Raw genomic sequence first — 19,415 nt, forward strand, 5'->3', positions numbered from 1 at the left:
TGAGAGAGAATGGAGATGGGATGGAGTGGGAGAGAAAACAAGGGCGAGAAGGGCAATTTATGAAGTGTCTGTTGTGGCACACTCAAATTTCACAATTGAGCTTGGATTGACTTGACATTTCAGAGCTGGCTTGTTTACAACCTGTTAGACTTTTTGCAGTGATGTCCCTTTGTTCCTAGATCTCAGCAATGACGACTAAAACTCAGTCTGCATCAGAACCACTAGCAGTCCAACTTTCAGTGCATTTAACTGCGAGTTCCTCACCTTCAGCCTGATACTCCGATGCTTTCTGTTTGAGGTCTTCTATGAGGAGAGCCGTGTCACTGCACCGGGCTTCACTGGACTGTGCCAGCTGGTACAGTATGTCCACCGTCCTTGTGTTGACCTCAAAGTGTGGCACCGGCTGATCCCCAAATACTGTGCTGAGCCAGCTGTTCACCTGAGGAGACATGCAGCTGGATGATGAACAAAAACGCTAACGACAGCCACTGCGTTAAAGTCGTGTTAGTAATACACTGGACGTTACCTTCTTGATCTTTTCACACATGGCGAATGACAATGAAGTTTAAACCACAACAGCTATCTTCTTAAAACCTTTAGCAGTCCTTAGGAAAAACAACAACAGTTTACGCTTTCTGGTTTCGCGCCCCCAAAACTCATTCTGAACACTTCCTGGTTAGCAGCCAATGAGAAGACGGAGTAATGTCCTCATCGACCTCCAACGATTTTTTTTTTAAATAGATAAAAGTTGATGAAATTGAAAAGGAATAAAATAAATACCAATAAAAAGGCGAATAATTACGTAAATGCAAGACAAAAAAAAAACTGTAGATGTTAACAAAAGTTTATCCGGTTCACGTTTCCTCCAGGCTGCCAAAGATAAAAGATCAGATCAAGATAGTTCTGTACTTTGCGATAACCTTTTCACACTTAACTGGAAAAGAGTGGGGATTCTGACAAGAGGGAGAACTGAGAACACACATCATTTGTGTTTTTGGGATTTATTTTATTTGACAAAGCAGAGACTAAAAACATCTGTTCACGGTTAAAGATCAATATTCATGTACGACAATAATGAAACATCTCGGGAAGTGTTGGGCGTAACGCATAACAAACTAACGCAATTCATTCCCATTTAAGAAAGTATTAAAATACATTAAGAGAAAAAAGTACAAAGAAAAGGGCTCGTTGTTGTTGTTGTTGTCTCTTTGTAAGCTCTTCTCAGAGGAAAGCGGAAGTACACGCGGTTACACATCTCGCGTTGTCTGGATATTCACTTCACTGTCATCCACCCGCGTAACTTCGAAACATCTTGTATGGGAAAAGCTAGCAGAAATGGCGGCGAGAGAAAAGTCGTTGAAACACCGACTGAAACATGTAAATACCACGTTTGAAACGTCAAGTATTGACTCCACAGCCGTCGAAGAAAAGTTGTTCGGCCAAGCGGAGGAGGAGGAGGACGGTGACGACGGACCTGTGGTGTTTATCTGCGGGAAGTGCAAGTTGCCTGTTGGAGATTCACTGTCCTGGGATGGAAGTGAAGACGACCAGAACCAAATAAGACTAAAGAGTGAGTCCAGGTGTTTAGATCGCTATCTTTTCTTTTTCGTGTCCCAAACAAAACTAAAGGGTGGAGAAAGCAATTTTAAGAAATACATCATCTTTGGGATCTGTAAGTTTCAGTAACTTTAAACTGCTAACGGGGAAGTTTAAAAAAAAGTCGACTTGCTAAATGTCTTATATGAAGGTGCATTCAAATGCAGTTGTCGAGGTTGGGAATTTTGAAGCTACCTTGTAATGACAACGCTGCACTAATCTGCTGACATGTTTGTGCTGTTTTGGGTCTTAGGGGTCACTGACAACGTCTTGGTTGGAAAGGACAACCGCCTGTATGAAGTGAGCAAGAGCAAACGATCTCTATGGTAAGAAAGTAGTTCCCACTAGTGAATACAACAATGTAAAAAATAATCCATTGTATGTTGTTGGGTAGATTCATCTATAACAGGTCATCATATTTTGCGAGGTGAGCATATGTTTTGAATATGAAATCTTAATGTGCTCTATTTAACTACAACAATTAAACCCACCTTTCCCTTTACTATTGCTTTATAAGTAGTACTTGTTGCGTTAAATCTGTCCCTATGTCTGTTTTCTTTTCTTGGGTCAGTCTGGTGGTGGATCTGTTCTGTCAAGGCTGCCACTCTGTGCTCGGCATGGTTTACGCGTCCACGCCCAAGAACCTGGACCACAAGAGATTTACGTTCTGTTTTAATGTAGCAGACATTGACAGGTATGTTTAGGGCTTGGTTTATTAGTGGGAATGTTTAAAGGCACACGTCCCAGGTTACGTTTGTTTAATGTGATCTCGATCAATCTGTGGAGACTGGGTGATGATCAAAACATAACTGTGCTATGCTGTACACCTGTAAAGTTATTTTACAAGATAAAAGAAGCATGCCATTGCACTTTCACTAGAGTCAGGACTGTAGATTATCTGTGAAAATAATCTCCACTGAAATTGTCCCCTTATTTATGTGTAGAAACGTGATTTTGAATATTATATCTTGACTCAAATATTACAGCTATACAGTTGGAACACACACACACATCAGCTAAAGGCACAAGCAATTAAAAGCCAAACTCAATCTAACAAGTTGAAAGTAAGAATGCATTATGTTGTTATTCCATAGTTGAAAAGTGAGTTTTAAAACCAGCAGTCCAGTCTACACCACAAACTGTGGCTTCCACAAAAGCTGAATGTGAAAAGCTTCACACATGTAGCGTTTATGGTTGGCGTTATTGCATTGAATTTCGTTAGTTGTACTGGTGTTAATGGGACGTACCTGCATTCAGCATCCTAATATTATACTGTGAACCTTTTCCAGCTATGTGCTTGGCTCTGCAAGCCAGATGTTGACAGCAGAGGGCCCCAAAGAGCAGCCAGTCACACTGGAGTACAGAGGCATTGTTGAACAACAGCTGACAGAGGTAATTTATTGCTGCTGCTTTTCTTTGTCTGTTTTTTCTCCGATATTGTGTTGCTGTGAAATAAAATATTTCATCTGTTGAGCAGAATATCTGCTCTGGAGCTCTGTTCAGTGTCTAACCACGACTGTCTCTCCTAACACAGGTTAAGTTTAGTCCCTAAAATTGTATTGTTGATGGGAAGAAAATGATGAAAAACTATATATGTGACCTGCACATGAGTCACTGTTGCATTGTGTTGCTGACAGTGGTCTCATTGCTTTGGAGCAGCTCTCATTGATTATCAATGCACAGGTTGTACTAATGATGACATCAGTTTAGTTCTGGGAAGCCCGTACTCCTGTGACGGGCAGACGTTTATATCAGACATTACCTCATCTCTCCATGTCACCCCCTGCAAATAGATTTATTTTTCATGAGATTTTATATTTCATTGAAATAAAGAAATATATTTTCTCTAAGTTTCAGTTTAAATATTAAATCCATTTTTCTTTTTAATTTTCTGTATATTTCAACTTTGAATTCTCTTCATGTTTGTCACATTAATATTATTATTGTTTTTAATATACAAATTCAGAGGGTACGCACAATTCTTACTGGAATAGTGTGGTAATTCTCGAAGTTGTTCTGAATCATCCTTTGTTTAAAAAAATATCCATAAAGCCACAGATTGGCCAGTAGGTGGTGATAGTGTGCAGGACTACCTGCCAGCCCTCCCACACACTTGCACCAAGGACAATAGATATGATAGGGACCATGTGGAGGAATCTTTGTGAGCGGAAAAACATGTTTTGATCATGAAGTGTCTTTGTATGTATGGCTGGATGAATATATGGCATTTTGTTTACTTGGCAGTGACAGTTGATTTTCCTGCAGGGGACCGTTGATCCATTGCATGAAGAGATGTTATCTGTGTAACAGACTATATAAAAAACAAGTTATGATTAAAGGGCAAGAAGAAAAGCATTAAGATTGGCCAACAAAACATTAGTCGTGCTTCTAAGTCCTTATGGAGACTTGTGTGCGTGTGTCATGTTTGTGTGTATTAGCACATCAACTCCCATGTCATTATTCTGTCAGTGACTTGGATCATTTCCAAGTCGCAGACCTACAATTATCTGCTCTCTTCTGATCAATGTTTATCGCCAAAACCAAAACGCATCTCAAAATAAATCTGCTTCCTCGTTCATCTCACGCAACGACACACTTGTCACCGTTGCAACAATGTTTGCACAACTTGTGTCTCTCAAACAAAAGGCCACTTCAGGGCGCCGTCTGATGAAATGAACATGCTTACCTCATATACTCTTTGGTTAATATGTAGGTTACCGCTTAAATCCACCTCGTCATTGACTGTGTTTAGTTTTAGGCTGAAAAATAATCTCACTATAGCTACACACTGATTGTATTCATTTTAGGTGGTTTAATAGCAGTCGTCGGTAGCCATTGGCGCACTGTAACAAGATTATAGGTCAATAATTAAAATCAGTGTTTTGATTCATAACATGTCTGTCAGCGGATATCGTTGACTGACCATTTCTGCTTTAAATTCTTAGCATTGGCATTGTGTTTGAGCTGTTTTGCCAGCTTACACGGCCAATTTTCTTATCCAAATGTGAAGTAACCTTTCTAACTGTGAGTGGTATGTAACAGCTTGTCCGTCCACAACTCGTGTAGGTATAGTAGCAACAAGTATCGAATGACGTTAATCACACAGTTTCTGCTTAAAATAAGTATTTTTGCCAGTTTGAATTTGTATTTTATCTAGACAAAGTTCTTGCAGCACCGCTTGTGTTTAGACAGTTTAACATTCTGTACATATATTTAACATTTGAGAAGTTCGGCTTCTTTTTAATGCTAAAAAAAAAAAAAGATGTGGTTGCATCGATTACTTGATTAACAGAAAATTAATTAACCAATTATTTCAGTCATTTATTTAGCAAAAATGCCAACTAGTCCCTGGTTCCAGCCTTTTAACTGTGATGATTTTCCCAGTTTAAATGGTGAATTGAATATCTTCTGGATTGTTGGTCAGATAAAACACTGAAAAATTGACTAATTGATATGAATGAAAGGATGAGATGAACATAGTCGTAGTTGTAGCCCTACTTCTTCCAATTCTGCATATTTTTCAAAGGTATGGAGAAAATCTTTTTTATATCGGTACGATAAAACTCCCGTATCGTCACTAGCATTAAAAACAGCAGCCAGCCCCACACTCAAGTGTTCTTTGTCCTCGGCTGTACCATATCTGATGAAGGTGCCCATCACCCCTGCCGCCATACTTAATGTATTCTGTCTGTCTGTCTGTACGGCTGGTAGACACTTGTTTGGGTTGTTCATCTTGTACACTCAGTGACCTGTCTCTCCCCCCCACCCCTCCCACTCTCTCTCCCCCCCTTTATACCCATCCATCCCTGACCACTTCCCCTCTGGGTTTTGTCATTCTCCCTCACCGTCCCCCTTTTTCCAATTATCTTTACTCCTCCCTTCTTTCTTCCTCACTGCTTCCTGCTGCTGCCTTCTCTTCCCACCTGTCCATTTCCTTCCTTCGTTTCTTCGCCGTTCTCACTCCTTCATGCCCACCCTCTCCATCCTCACTCTTTACTCGTTTTTCCGCCCTCGCCGTTCATCTTCACGTCCCCGAACCCTGTCAAACCCCCGCCCCATCTCTCCTGCTTGACCCCTATCCTTCCCAGATGAAAATGCTGGTCATGTCCATGGCGCACAGGCTGGAGGAGATCGAAGCCGGCCTTCAGGAGGGATGTGATGAGGCATGACGGTGACGGACATGAGCTTGTCCGGGTGGGTGCTTTGTCCAGGTGTTGAACGTGAGGTTATAATATCCTCCCTTCCTCGCAGCTACCTTTACATTAACACTTCCTCTTTTAAGTTTAAATTTCAACCACATTCCTTCAGTAACATTCCCTAGTCTCACCTTGTGCACAGACACACACACACACACCACTTCCACTCCGCTTTGTCCTTATTACCGATGGTGAAACAAAGACTGCCTGCACTTGTAATCAATCATGTTGTCAGCTCGGCTCCTGTGGCTCGTAGCACCATCTTCTCTGTACGTCTCGCCGCAGACCCGAATGTACGCTATGAGCAGAATGTTTATTTGTGCAGGATTTCATCAGGCACGCTGCACACTCAGCACAATGCCGTATTGATCTGGCCATTCGAGGCCACACACACACTATTTCTTTGTTCTCTTCCTCAAGCTCCACGCTTGCTTGAGGGATTGCGGGATGGATATATGCTTTTTATTCAGAAGTGAACGTTGTTTGTGGGAATTTGGATTCAAACAGGGTTTTCACCATTAAATACTCAAATACTCTTTAATATTCCCTGCATCTCATTTATTGGATATTTCTTTTCACTTTAGTAATCACCTCATCGCTGTTCTGTCTTTTTGTAAAATACTGCCAGAATTTTAATTTCTCATTATGGGTCGTTTATTTTTGTTTTGTCTGTTCACAGTTGTACAAGTTTTGTCTGACTTATTTTTGTGTAATAAAGTATTCAAGTGTTTCCAAAAATGATTTTAAAAATGCCTTTCAATATTGTCAGTTTTACATAAAGAAATTAACAAATGAGACAACTTCAAACGATCCGGATAATCTTTTTAAATGTTTCTTTTTGTTTTGACTTTGTGCACTGTGATTGTTGGGGGATCAGTGGCTCATCCTGCTTTGTCTCTAATTAGAAGTATCTCTTGGATTTAAGAGTTAAACAGCAAGTTTAAGGTATTTGGGGCTGAGGTGGTGGTGGTGGGGGGGTTGATTATATATAAAAGGCTGAGTGTTTGTTTACCAACTCTGACCTCTAATGTGCCTAGCAACACTTTCTACCAAGGCGGGAAAGCGGCTGCATGCTGTACCGCTTGCCCTCCCTCATCCACGAGGTTTCATCAGCCTCACAGAACAACAACAGTTAGAAACGGCCAACCAGCATGCTGTATCCAAGGGCAGGTTGCGATGGCAACTGAGAGCACGTGCTATGCTGAGTGCCTGTTGCCATCTCGTCATCGCGTTTCACCGCCAGAGGAACAGCCAGCCAGCTCGCTGGCCGGCATGCCTGTCAACAGACGTTACCCCCCCCCCCTCGCTCAGTAGCCCCCGCCCCCGCAGACACATACACGGGGGAGGAGTCCTGAATGAACCCCCCACACTAATCTCTGTGTGATGTTTTTCTGGCTGCAAACCCCACCCTTGCCCCTTTTTCTCCCTCCCCCTCTTTCTAATTCTCCCCTCCCTCAACTGCTTGGGAAAAAAAAGTCAAAACAACAACAAACAAGCCGCGTGTTTTTTTGTTGTTGTTTCTGGTGCTGTTGGTGGTGGGTGGTGTTGTTGTCTCCATGCATCCAGCCCAGAGAGTGGGTGATGCAAGCCGGTCCAGCCAGTCAGCGGTCCAGATTTGTGCTGTTACGCCCTGTAACAGACTCATTTCGGAGAATATGTCCCTGTTTGTTTTGTTTGTTTGTTTTGTTTGTTTGCTGTTCCATTCAGAGTAATAAAGCTTAAAGGCTAGCAGCCGCATTTGACGTGAGCGTCACTGTGAATGGCTTACTGAATGCCCCCTGAACTCATTTAGCTTTTTTATATATAGACACGGTGTTGCTGGATGCATTGCACTGCAGAGTGCAATTATTGCACCGGTTTCACCCCACTCACCCCTTTAAGTCTCAACCAATCACTACCAGCCAAACCAAGGCCGACGTAGAAACACAAACACACACACAGGCAACAGTCAGTACATCTACACACATTGTACAGGCACTCGGGGACAAAGGATGAATAATGCAGAGGTAGTGTCTGAGTGAAAGCCCTCCCCTCTTTTCCTCCTTTTCACCTTCCCTAAGCAATAAGGAAGCAATGTTGCCATGGAGGCAATGAAGCCTCAGCACGCCGTCAACCAATTACAGCCTTCCCTGTGTGAAACATTGCACCAATGGCTGCTCGAACTGATGCTGCTGTTGCCACAGACACTGAAATCCTATTGGCTGGGCTCTGCTCTTTGATTGAATTTCTGATCTTGTTTTTGAGAGAGAGAGAAAATATCTCAAGGAGTGCCACCTGTGTGCCAACTTACAAAATATGTTTGTTTTTTTCCATGAAATGAAAAAGATTACTTTGGGATAAGGAAAATATTTCTTTTTTTGTGGGTTTAAGAGACCTGAATATAGTGCCATTTGAGGTTTTGTAATTGAGCAAGGAGGAAAGTGATTTTCTGGTATATTCTGAGGGTGTCGGGTTTTTTTTTCTTCAATTAAAAGGTGGAAAAACAAACAAATTTAAGTAATGGAAATATTCATTAATATTTTTTTTATTTAAATTTAGTTTTCTGCCTTTCCATCACAATATTTGGTTTCCCCCTGACAAAAGAACCACACCCCACTAGTTGCTCATAGCTGTTTATGACCAATTCCTGGTTTAACACTTGTCCAAACCCCACATCCACTGTGTTCCATAACAGCCACATTTATATCACGTCATATTTAATCTGCACTATGCATGTTAATTTTCAGCAACAGTTAAGTTAAATTTAATAGATTCTATCATATGATAAACAAAACATCTACTTTAAAAAAAGAATCATTATGTGGTAGAGAACCAGCCAAACGTTTGACTCGGTTGATCGCTGTTACTTCTCCTCACATGGTTGGTTGCTTGACATATGCTTCACCAAAATCTTCTTTTTAGATCTGAAGTCATTAAGACAGTCTGGTCTCATCTCTTGTGTTGGACAGAGTAGACAGCAGATCAATTAGTAAACCCCTTCATCTGGGAGGTTAAGTTTCCCACATTAATCTCAGGAATCAGTGGGTGTAAGATGATCTTGGTGTCAAGAGCATTTGGGAAACTTAGCTCAGTTTTTTTGTTGTTGTTCTTATTTTACAGACAACCCCGCTGGGGCGAAAGCGTAAAATCTCTGATAAGCTACAGCCTTCTCGTTTCATTAATCACCTTCATCTTTGTCTGTGATCGAACCAGATAGCCGGCCAGTCAAGAGACTCGTCTGTCAGAATAACCCAAATCCCCTCTGAGTGCTCAAAGCCTCCTACTTCATTAGAAAACATCTGCTTGTTTATTTCCCCCCTCACATCTTTGTGTACGCCGGTGTCTGCCAGGTTGTCTGGTTGTCTCTCACTCTCTCCTACCTGTCCTCTGCTCTGTGTGAGAGCTGCTGAGGAAGGCAGTACTGGTCTGTGAGGGTGAACCAGGATGCTTAGGTTGTGTGTGTGTGTGTGGGTGGGCTGAGCATGCACGTCCCTGGTGTTCGCCACTGTGTAGCAGGTTAATCGTCTGTTTTTCTCAGACACAAAGGCTCGTCCCGTTGCCAGTGACACCCTGGTGTGAGTGTGTGTGTGCGTATATGTGACGAGGAGGGGCTGAAAACAGGATTAGTGTCATCAGGATCTAAGCCTGAACAGATTGACAGAAATGAAGTCCGGCTGTACAGTTAAGTGGTCAGTTTGGCCTCACATTAAAAGTAATTTGAATATTGAAACAGGATTTTTGTGTGGTCAAAAACAGGAAATGAAGAAGTCTCTGGTGAACGTTTATGAATGCCATCACTCGGTTCTTGAGTAAAAGAAGAAGAAGGAGATTGGCTGGTGAATGATTCAACGTGCCTACGTGTCTCCAAGGTGTGGCATATTCCTGCTCTCTAGATCAATAATTTATCTTGTTTCAATCTCAAATCTCAGGGGTTTATGAGTCAAGATGAATGGCTTGGTGATACGGACAAAAGACCTCTAAATGTGACGTATGAAGGTATTTTGTCATCCCTGGAGAAATCTGTCATCCTAACTGCTCAGTGTCGTTTTTAGACAACATATTAGTTCGTCACTTTTCTCAATATTAAAATTCCCCCCGAATATGATTATGATGAAAAATATCAATTTGTTGTCAAGCCCTGCGGGGGCGGTGGGGTGGATGTTTGTTTATCACAGACTCGTCACTGTAACTTGACCTGTTTACACACAGATTAATGTTGAAATAATCTGTCTGTCAAGGAAAATGATTTTTCTGTCTTTATCTCATCAGTATGGATTTTTTTCTTCTTAAAGCTTCCCGAGATTGCACGTAGATTAACAACTTGCTTCCGTGTACAGAATCCCCTGAAAGGCAGCTGCAACTAACTTTTTTTTTGCATTTTATTTATTAATCTTACTCTTTAATAATTGAATCTATAAAAATGTGCAAAAGTAGCGAAAATTTCTATCACAATATTACAGAGCCTATAACGTGACTACTCAAATTGCTTGCATTATTGCTTGATTTATTACTTACACTGATTAAATAAAAAAATATTGATTAATCTTCTGCTCCATGGCAATCTGGTTAAACTGTTACCAAATCTGGTGTGACACATCACTGTCCCTCACTGATTTGTTTCTAAAACCATAATCATCCACCAATCACAAGAGGTGGCTTTCTGGGAGCTCCACTCTGTCAGGACTGAGTATTTGTTTGTGTGTACTACCAGAGCAGCACTGAACACTTGAAGGTATTACCTGTACACGCTCTGTGGTGCAAACTTTCCTTTCACTCAGCACTGTGGTTAAGCCACAGTATACATAGCCACAGCCTGTTTGTCTCACCGGACCGCCCAGGGATTTTTGACTAACTGTCTGCCTGTCTTTGATAAACAAAAGGCTCCGGCTCTAATGCATTGTAGAGCCACTCTTGCCCCTCGGCTTTTATCAGCTTAGCCACGCCGATTTAATCGGACGGCCCTGTTTGTGTTGTCCTGTGTGTGTTTGTCTCAGAGCTCTGGTGATCCCCCTTCTTTGTCTCGTCAGGGCAGTGTCACCCAAAGAGGTTTATGATGGGGACGCAGGAGCCACAGCTGAGTGGATTAGTGTCTACAGTATGTGTGTGTGTGTGTGTGAGTGAGGAGGGAGGGGTCATAATATATGTGTGTGTGTGTGTTAGTGTCAATCCTAAGGATCCTTCAGCTGTTGCAAGGCTGGGTGTTTCTTTTTATACCCACCAAAGGTGTCCCGTGGGAAATGTGTATGGTATGTGAGAAAAAGGGCACATTGAGGTTGTAATGCAACAGAGACCCTTCCATAGCAGAGAGGCTGATCTTCATTAAGTCGTCCTGGAGCTGAGAGCTTTAGGAATAAATTACACGCCTCAGGCTCTGTGTAAATTATACATAAATTAACACAAATGTTGGATTCTGTGGATTATGCTGAAATTACTTACTTAATTATAGTAATTTAAGTATTAATTGTACATTTTGTCAGCTAATAAAAAGTTGTATTTTGTCATTATGTGCACAGATGAAGCCAGACAGTAATCAGGTACATTTGAAAGACCAGACAGACACATAATGGATTTAGTATAAATATTTAAAATACTTTATACAGCATAGAAATCTCTTGACACCTCGAACAAAACCATCCATTACAAAATCTTACAAAAGACCCCCCGAGTCTGTATCAATCTCAGTATCAACCAGAAAAAAGTTACAAAGACATTAATTTTCAAATGGTGACAGTACAGTTCGACTCGTGAGACATTGCATGCAACTTTTCATTTGGACAGGAAGAGATTCTACGGTTTCTTAACAGTGAGAAGCCTCGTGTACCTGTGGAAGCCTTTTTGTGGAGTTTTTACGAAGCCACTAACGTGAAAATGTCGGCTCGACAGACATTTTAGAATCCCTTCGTACAGAAGTGACAGGAACACAGGAGTCATACTGTTATTTACAAGCACAATTTTCACATCACTCTCAGAGAGCTCTTGGCAAATACTCGTCGTTGCAGTTAACACTTAAGACTATTGCACAGACTACAGCTTTAAGACAAAAGGAAGTGAATTATTATCATGGGTTTTGCACAATCCTAGTAGCAATTCTTTCCCACTTTGATCAGTTTCATAAGGCTTCTGTTGCTCTGTTTTTTTTTAATCTTTTCTTTTTTTTTAAAAAAAACTGACTGAACAGGTATATCCTCCTGTGAAAAAGTCATAACTAAGACAGTTTTACAGTTTCCCCGTGGGTCGTAGAGGTCACCTAAGACTTGTATATAAAAGTTATAGCTGTGAATTGTTATCAGTGTTGAGTGATTGAGTTTATGAGTATGCTATAAAAAGTGAGCGTATGACTCTACTTTTGGTACCTACTTCTATTTCAGTGTGTTGATTCTAATGGCACTAACGCTCAGACACTGCAACACTGTGGCAAAATCCACACAAGCATGTCACAACCGACAGCTGCTATACATTAATGTATGAATAATGCAGTGAGGTAAAAGATGGTAAACACCGTTGTTACTATAGGTTTTGGTTTTTAAGAATAGTGCAGTGAGCTTCTACATCCAGTCAGCATTGAGGATACAGTGCCAGCTGGCTGGAAGTCAGTGGGTATCTTAAGAGAGTTTTCACAGAGACAAAACATTTATACATGTAATCAGGGTTAGGGTTGGGGTCTGTTAGCTGGTGAGAATCAGTTTGCGGCTCAATTAGTAACCAGTTACAGCAATATTACATAAGAGAGTATCTCTTAACTCAGTGTATATTACAGTGTTCTGTGTGTATACATGTCCGTGTGTGTATGTGTACACCTTGTTGGCAAGGCCCATATTACATGATGTCCAATGTCCAAGCTATTTAGGACACAGCGAGGTTTAGTCATCCCTCCGGGATCTGTTTCCAATCTCATCTTCTCAGTGTCAACACCTCTCATTACATAAGGAGAACAGTAACATTTTCAAGTCCATCATGAAAAGTGGCTCAGTCGCAATAAAAGAACAATTCACAGTTCAAAAGGCCGCTCTGGAAGACCTCTCTAACCTCAACAAAATGTTGAGAGGGGCCTTGGGTTCAGTCTGTCTTTCTTTCATTTTCTTTTGTCTGGTATCCCTCAGCAGAGGGTCTTGAGTGCACCTGAAGCACAGAGGAGAGTCTGCATGGGGTAGGGAGGGGGGGACACCACTTCCTCAACGACCTGTTCTGGCCGGAAGGAGAACGGCTGCAGCTGGACCTTCTTCTTTAGGATCTGTCCGATTCCCATAGAGGGGAACTTGCTGCGGTGCGTCGGGCTGTCAGGATCGCTGCTGCTGTTGGAAGGAGGACTGAATGCTGAGGTGGGGTTGAGGGGACTAAAGGCGGACTTCGGAGGGCTGAAAGCCGAGCTGCCTGGGGGGCTTCCTATGGTGCTGGGGGGGCTCCCGCTGGTGTCGGAAGAACCACACCAATCTGACGAGAGGCTCTTCTTGGGCTGCGGGTTGACAATGAGGACAGGAGGACTGGGGATGGTCGCCTTCTTCAAGTAAGAAGAGTCGGGTTGGAAGGCAGAGACGTGGCGGGGTGGGGACAGAGTCCCGTTGGTCAGCTTGTACCAGGGTGAAGCTGGGGTGTCTTCTATTTGCTCTGCTTTGGAGAGGGAGCCGAAGGAATGCATGCCGATCGGTGATGGTGCTGGTGGAGCGGGTATGTTGTGTTCTGGGCTCGTGTTGACTTGAGGGAGGGTGGCCAAGCGCCTTCGTTGCTGAGGGGTGTTGTGAAAGAGAGGCTGGATCTCTAGATACTCCATAGACGAAGAGGCGACAGTGCCGGGTGGTGCCAGAGGTGAATTACGATGGCCACCAGTTATGGCACGCAACAGACCTGCGGGGGAAAAGAGAAGCATTGAAACATTTCTGAAATACTGTATTTTTCTGTCTGTCAAACAAACATTTGGAATATTAGTTGCAGATGCAACTGAGTGAACTGTTGAGAACTACAACTTCTCTGAACACTGTGTGATTATGTCCTATATGTCATGTCAGTGAAGACCTTATCTGAGATCATTTAACAAGCAGGTGTCAAGGTACAAGTACATTCTGTTCGGATCTACTCAAGACCAGCCCATCCTGACATGCTGGATCTGAAACCAGCCTATAGTTTTTAATTCACTGTACCACTTATAGGCAAATGAGGGGAAAGGAGTGAGCCATGCCCTCGGGCCCTTGTCCGTCACTTATAAGCTCTTCTTCAAGGAACGTGTACTGACAGAGTGTTATCGAAACCACAATATGCAAATCTCAAGAGCTGTAGTGTTTTGACAAAGGTAAAATATGTGACAAAACAGCATTGTAGTGCTGCAGGAGCGTGGCCTTGTATACATAAAACCTTTTTCATACCAGATTTAAAGAAAACAATGTTTGCTTAATTTTGTACAGACCCCCAAAAATTTACTCGTCACATAAGATTTTCAGATAGGGTTTTTGAGTAAACAATGTATAAATTGTTTGGATGACCAGAAACCAAAATGCAATATTGATTTTTTTCATCATATCGCGCAGCCTAAATTACATTCGTGCTAATATTCCTCACTACATTCAAATCCTGACGATGAATCAACAGGTAAAAATTTAATTTAACTTAAAACTTGCCCTAAACAAAAATTGCAACCTGCGGGATGACCAGGATGGTTCCTCTGCAGATGGATGGATGGGCACTGGATGGGTATGGATGATGGATGGATGGACGGGGACAAAAACAAAATCGGGAGATGGAGGACGGGGTGGACTGGACTCCGACGGAACATGACTGAAAGGATACAGTCAGCATGTGAACTGGAACACAAACGGTCCGTCTTGGCACCGTACAAGAACATGCCACCATGCTCAGATCAACACTACCACTGATGAATAAAGGCAAAATTACAAAATAACAATAAGAGGTAGGCACTTTACACAATCTACAAGTATCTTTTTTCTTATTAATTATATTCTTTATTTTTAACAAACGTGGCAAAACAAAGTTTGCTATTTTTATATTTTTTTTTTTTATTTTTTTTTTTTACATTTTAACTAATTTATATTCACAACCAACTCTACTGTAAGATTCCTCACCTGTCCTGTGTTTCTTCTCCTTGCTTGGCCCCTTGCTAACAGCCAGGTAGACGGGTGTCTGTTTGGGGGGGATAGTGAGCTTGTCGACGTGCTTCCTCCACTGGGTCTGGAAGTATTCACTTTTCTGCTTTTCTCCCTTCTTTTTCTCCTGGAACTGCATCTCCTAAACACACACACACATACAGCAAGCCGCTTATTACAACCGTCCTTTGCATTTCACAAACCTGTTGTTGCTTAACCAGATATGTCACCAAAAAACCCTTGCACGCAACTACATTCAGGTGTCAAAAAGAAAAACACTTTGGAATTTGTTTAGAGTGTGTTTCCCCCCCCCGCCCCGGGATTATTAAAGTATTTCTGATTCTGATTTTGTGTAAGAGTTTTTCCTTCACCCTCTGTTTTTGAGAGCGACACGGGACAGGTGTGAGCTAGGGTCCCCCTTACCCTGTATTCTTTAGAGAGTCTCTTCATTTTCTTGTTGAGGAGGAAGTAGACGGCCAGAGTGTGGCAGGCGCGATTGGTGAGGACGGCGCTCAGCACCTCGCTGTGCTTGTAGCTCATCTTCTCTGTCATATGCAGCAACACTGTGTGGTTAATTTCCTCGATGTGGATCCTTAAAACAAAAATGGAAATTTAAATGTTTTTGGTTGTGATTCTTTAAATTAAATGTGAAAATTATGTTTGTTTAAAAAAAAAAAAAAAAAAGATTCAGAAAACAAATTGACTAAAATAGATGACACACTGCTGCAAAGTACAAACTCAAACCAACTTTAAAATGTGCGTGTCTACCTGTTGAGGTACGGTGCCCCTGTGTTCTTGTTGGCAAGCTGTAGCCATGAATCAGCCATCACCTGATGGATATTGGGACGCTTGTTGGGATCTGGCTCAAGGAGCTTCTTCAGGAGACAGATGGCAGCTGAGACAGAGAGAATAAATATTTATATGTTGCTACCGACACTCAACTCACTACAAAGAGGAACGTTTTCCATGTTTGCACATTAGATATTTTTCTTATGAAATGTTTCTCAATTTCTCTTTCCCCTAGCATGCCACTCAGCAGTTTTAGATGGCGGTGCGAGTTAAACAATCCCTTTGTCTTGACACAGTGCACCTACGCACTGACTGCAACTTCATCCACCTCATCCGCTTTCATGCCGTTATTACATAAGACAGATGAGATAATAAATCTGTCATTAGCTTGATTGATAGTTACTTACATAACTCGGTTAAGCCATCATTTACCTTGAGTTTCAGAATGACTAGAGAGCGTCACTACTTGTGAGTGCATACACACTTTTTTTTTTTTTTTTTAAACTCATGTTGCTACACAGAATGTGCCTGTGAAAATATATTCTAATTCTACTCATATATAAAGAGTACAATTAAACATTAAGAAATCTACTATTTATTTTCCTGGGAAAACCAAACAGTGGACAGCCCTTCTCAGGAATTCTGATTAGTAAAAATAAATAAGAATAGATTATCTTTTTGACACAGTGCCAGCGACTTCACTGGAAAGGTTAACTGTATTATTATGAACAATGACAGATTTGTTTTCCTGGTACTCTGCCAATAAAATTCTTGTCATCCATGATCTGCACAGATGTGCGCATTTGTGTGTTCAGTACTTACCTGTGGAGAGTGAGGGAGGTAGCGGGTTCATCTCCTTGTCCACCATCTTCTGGTGCAGAGCTCGGAGACTGAAGGGCTCCACGGTAAACGGGAGAGTCCCAGTCAACATTGCATACATGTTCACACCACTGGAAGATCAAAAATACGCACTTCAGCTTATGGGCGCGCTCGCAAAATAAACAAATCTATTTAAATATGTGGATATTGGGCAACAGCTGATTAGGAGAATACACTCACATGGACCAGACGTCCACCTTCGGCCCGTACTTCTTCCTGGAGAGCAGCTCTGGGGCGGCGTAGGCTGGGCTTCCGCACTGGGTGCTGAATGGGTCTGAGTATCCCAAGATGCCAGCGCAGTTACTGAGACCAAAATCTGAGGGACAGAAGAAGCGGTGTGAGTGTTGTTTCTGGGTTTATTACGCTCTTTTCAGCTCACCTGTTAAAGTAGCCGCCTCATCACAGTGTTACACACACAAACAGAAGCAGATTAACACTATGGTGAGAGCCTGTAAGGGTTTTAACAGGATATTTAATTACTCTTAACGCTTAGCCACATGTGGGACGGTATAACAATCCGTCCCACTCCAACTGAGAAAATCTTTTAAATCTAGTAAAAGGCATCAAAGGCCTTCTTTTATTGTTAACTGCTTGAATAGCATACGTTATTTTTGTTCTTTGCTTTGGGAAATATTTATGAATGAATTTATTGTTCAGCTTTTTACCGAACAAGGCAAAGAAACAGGAAAAGAGATTTAGAGTTAGATTGTGTAAATGTACGAGCTCTTGAATTACCTATGAGCTTTATGTTGTCCTGCTCGTCCAACAGGAGGTTTTCTATCTTCAGATCCCTGCAAGACAAAGAGAGCAAAAAGACTGTATTTACATGAGAATACACTTCCACGTGAATCCCATGCGCCAAAATAGGCCACTGGCACTAACAAGAGAGGTCACCCCCCCCCACAAACCCCAACACATACACAAATACCCCTCCCAATGTGGGTCACGCTGGCTGATTTTCAGGGTCTATTGTGTGCCTCCAGATCCCTCCTCAGTCTTAGAAATCCTGTTATACAGTTATCTACATAGGCCATCTTACCACGATAGAAATTTAGTTCCCAGGCTCTGAGCGACAAACAATTGAATATTCCCAGGGAGAGCTTTGTGAAAATTTTATCCGAAATTTGATTTAGGAGATGCAGTTTATGTGTTTTCTTCCCTAAATCAGTTTATTGTATCATAAAGTGTAATGGTATTTGTAGAAGAACTGGATTGCCTAAAATCACAGTGCATTGAAATCCAGCATTTTAAAAACGTATTTATTTTTTAAGAAGTTCTTAACAGCTCTTTTGGAAACTTCCTAAACCATGGCAGTGCTGTTATTGAGCAGACAGATATGGTTATTTGTGGATTAACAGTAATGTGCACTATGAGAACTTTGAGAAAGAGGATCATGTCTGACTCAGATCTTAAAGTCAGCTTTAACCCATGAACAGCACAAAGCTCTCTGAGCTATGGATAGCAAACTGCCAATATTATTTGAGGGACTTATACGAATTCTGCTCTAACACTGCAGAGCAATGTGTGTGCCGCTCTGTGTGTGTGTTTTTCTTTCTCTGCATTTATCTACCTTATTGTAAGAGTTTTTTGTGTTTTTTTTTTTTTTTTTTACCTGTGCACCACACCCGCCCTGTGCAAGTGCTCAACAGCCAGCACCAACTGTCGGATGTACTTCTGAGTCTCCCTCTCATCCAGGCGCTTCTTGTCGTAGATGCGGTTCATGAGGTTCCCGCCGGGGCACAGCTCCATCACCAGGTAGTAGCTGTTCTCCGTCTCCAGGATGTCGAGCAGCTGCGTGATGTTGGGGTGGCGGATCATTTGCTGGATGTGGCCCTCCCGCCGTAGGTTCTTGGTAACATACGAGTCCTTCTTGGCCTTCCGCTTGTCGATCACCTTCACCGCCACCTGGAGACAGAGAAAGAGCATTAGGTGAGGAGGATATTGTAGACAAAGCACTGGCTTGGCAGCTGAAGTTTGGCCCTTAAAGCGTGTCTTGGAGAGAGGTTTTCGGAGAGTTGTAGAGTAACAGGTGATGAGCTACTCAGTCTCCGTTGCAGGGAATATAACTCGACACTGACCTCTTCCTCACAGCTGCTCCCAATGTGGGGCAACCCAGGCGCTATAGGGCCCTGAGGCTGCAGGAGGGGGGAGGTGTGTGTGTGTGTTGGAGGGGTTATTGAACCATCATAAACTAGGCGAAAAGCAAATGTTACCCTATCTTTTAAGAAAGGCGCCAAAGCCAAATGGACATTTAATATACTCCCATTTGTCACAGAGTTTAGCTCCAGCTAAACACACGAGGGGCCCCGACAAATGTTGAAACAAGAGTGAGGAAGAAAAGGGAAGGAAGAGCCTTCAACAAACTGAGAGAACAGATTCCCAGTCGGATGTGTTAAGTTTCTTTAATTACTCATCCCAGCATCTTCTGTCCGTGTTACCCTGCCCTTGGTGTCTCATTGACGAAGATCTCTCCTCATAAAAGCCTTAGAAAGTGTCCTTTACCTTTATGACAAACACTTTGCTTTGCTTTGCTAATTACATTCAATAACGTACCCATCTACTCCATTTTGTCCTTTGCCTGCGTGTCCCCTTGTATCCCCGTCTAGACTGAGTTCAAGAGCATGGCTACCATACACAGCAAATCATCTCAAGGAGAGCCCACAGACATGGAAAGGCACGACCAATGAAACTAATCACCATATCCATTAATGAAATGGCGAGGGCCAAAGTGGTCGTGTGCGTGTGTGCCATCTCTTTCTTCTGCCCTTCAGCTTGTCTTTCTCTTTTACTTTCGTCCTTTCATCTCTGATAATTGATTCACCTCTGAAAACCTTTTTTACGGCTGCTAATTAAACCTGGCTGCATGTGCTTGTGTGTGCGTGTG

The 19,415-nt window shown here is 42.2% G+C and overlaps 3 protein-coding genes across 3 annotated transcripts in view; 1 reads left to right on the forward strand and 2 right to left on the reverse strand.

The window, feature by feature from the left end:
• haus1 (HAUS augmin-like complex, subunit 1) overlaps window positions 1–701 on the reverse strand; it is a 3,165-nt gene extending 2,464 nt beyond the window's left edge. The window contains exons 1-2 of the mRNA XM_035666729.1: window positions 527–701; window positions 265–439 (exon numbers count right to left, since the gene is read on the reverse strand). Coding sequence (XP_035522622.1) covers window positions 265–439; window positions 527–547 — 196 coding nt within the window. The 5' untranslated portion in view covers window positions 548–701. The remainder of the gene's footprint in view (window positions 1–264; window positions 440–526) is intronic.
• A 545-nt stretch (window positions 702–1,246) lies between these two features.
• mis18a (MIS18 kinetochore protein A) lies at window positions 1,247–6,530 on the forward strand. Its single transcript, XM_035666716.1, has 5 exons — window positions 1,247–1,570; window positions 1,850–1,922; window positions 2,168–2,290; window positions 2,886–2,988; window positions 5,685–6,530. Exons 1-5 carry the CDS (start codon window positions 1,336–1,338, stop codon window positions 5,763–5,765), a joined length of 615 nt encoding a protein of 204 aa, XP_035522609.1. The 5' UTR covers window positions 1,247–1,335; the 3' UTR covers window positions 5,766–6,530.
• A 6,190-nt stretch (window positions 6,531–12,720) lies between these two features.
• The window catches only part of hunk (hormonally up-regulated Neu-associated kinase), an 8,842-nt gene continuing 2,147 nt past the window's right edge, over window positions 12,721–19,415 (reverse strand). Inside the window, exons 2-9 of the mRNA XM_035665998.1 lie at window positions 18,144–18,436; window positions 17,267–17,322; window positions 16,712–16,847; window positions 16,475–16,602; window positions 15,632–15,758; window positions 15,287–15,455; window positions 14,843–15,005; window positions 12,721–13,613 (exon numbers count right to left, since the gene is read on the reverse strand). Coding sequence (XP_035521891.1) covers window positions 12,868–13,613; window positions 14,843–15,005; window positions 15,287–15,455; window positions 15,632–15,758; window positions 16,475–16,602; window positions 16,712–16,847; window positions 17,267–17,322; window positions 18,144–18,436 — 1,818 coding nt within the window. The 3' untranslated portion in view covers window positions 12,721–12,867. The remainder of the gene's footprint in view (window positions 13,614–14,842; window positions 15,006–15,286; window positions 15,456–15,631; window positions 15,759–16,474; window positions 16,603–16,711; window positions 16,848–17,266; window positions 17,323–18,143; window positions 18,437–19,415) is intronic.

This window comes from Morone saxatilis, unplaced genomic scaffold (assembly GCF_004916995.1).
Source record: "Morone saxatilis isolate NCDOM2014 unplaced genomic scaffold, NCSU_SB_2.0 Contig20, whole genome shotgun sequence".
Taxonomy (NCBI): Eukaryota; Metazoa; Chordata; class Actinopteri; family Moronidae; genus Morone; species Morone saxatilis.